The sequence below is a fragment of the Pterocles gutturalis genome, unplaced genomic scaffold (genome assembly GCF_000699245.1).
Source record: "Pterocles gutturalis isolate BGI_N339 unplaced genomic scaffold, ASM69924v1 scaffold7122, whole genome shotgun sequence".
NCBI lineage: Eukaryota > Metazoa > Chordata > Aves > Pterocliformes > Pteroclidae > Pterocles > Pterocles gutturalis.
This window is the reverse complement of record NW_010107864.1, coordinates 1-909: the sequence shown is the minus strand read 5'-3', so window position 1 is coordinate 909 and position 909 is coordinate 1. Positions and strand designations below refer to the sequence as shown.

The 909-nt window shown below is 57.6% G+C and overlaps 1 protein-coding gene across 1 annotated transcript in view; it reads right to left on the bottom strand.

The window, feature by feature from the left end:
- The window catches only part of PEBP1 (phosphatidylethanolamine binding protein 1), a gene marked incomplete at its 5' end in the record, with an annotated part of 1,424 nt that extends 520 nt beyond the window's left edge, over positions 1-904 (bottom strand). Inside the window, 2 exons of the mRNA XM_010072390.1 lie at positions 111-211; positions 795-904. Of these exons, the coding sequence (XP_010070692.1) occupies positions 111-211; positions 795-904 (211 nt within the window). The remainder of the gene's footprint in view (positions 1-110; positions 212-794) is intronic.
- Between the last annotated feature and the right edge of the window lie 5 nt (positions 905-909).

The following is a 909-nucleotide window of genomic DNA, read 5'->3' as shown; positions in this document are numbered from 1 at the left end:
CTGCAAGGCAGCACACCACCTGCCTAGCCACGCAGCACTGCCCGAGCTGGCAGGCAGCTTTCTGCAGGCCTCCCACCCTCCCTCACGCATCACTGCGGCCAGGTACCGACCTGTTCCTTTGGGAGGTCCTGAGCCGACATAATCTGACAGCACAGTCCCACTCCCCACATTGTTGCCTTTCATGTTGGTCACCAGGAAATGATGCCATTCCCTGAAAGGAAAAGGCAAAAACCAATCAAACTGCCTCACAGCCCCAGCTCAGACCTGTAATTACCCCATGCTGCTGCTTTTCCATAAGGCTGTCAGTGCAGGGTAATACAGCTGCCACTCCTCGTTTGCCAAACCTGAAGAGCACCAGCCCTAGAGCAGGTACTGGCTCCCTCGGGCTGCAGAGCCTGGCAAAACCAGCTCTGTCATCCTGCCTTGTGGCTCCAGGAATCCCAGAGCCTGACCCCTAACAGCAGGTATTCCTCGTGCTTCTGAGCCCGATTTGAGAAAGGTGAGCTGGTCCCAGCTTTAAGCAATAAGAGACCCAATTACAACTCCCAGACGTAGCAAACTAGAGCAAGCAGCAGACGCTGTGCTTCTCCAAGCTACACCCCTGGCACGAGCAGCTGCTGCTCCCCACGCTGTCCCTGACTCAAGGAGAGACGCAAGGGCGCTGTTTCTGTCCCAAGCCACAGCCTCACGGCTGCACTGCAGGTGGAGCACATTCCCCACCTCCTCCTAAGCCTCTGCTGGGGATGGATGCTCCCTTTTCCCCACCAAGACAGGGACCTGCCCACCCCAATCACCTGAACTTCGGGTCCTTCCTGCTGGGAGCATCCGGGTCTGTGAGAACCAGCGTGTAAAGCTTCTGGGGATCGCAGCCATCCCACTCGATGCTGGTGGGGCGATGCTGGACCTGAA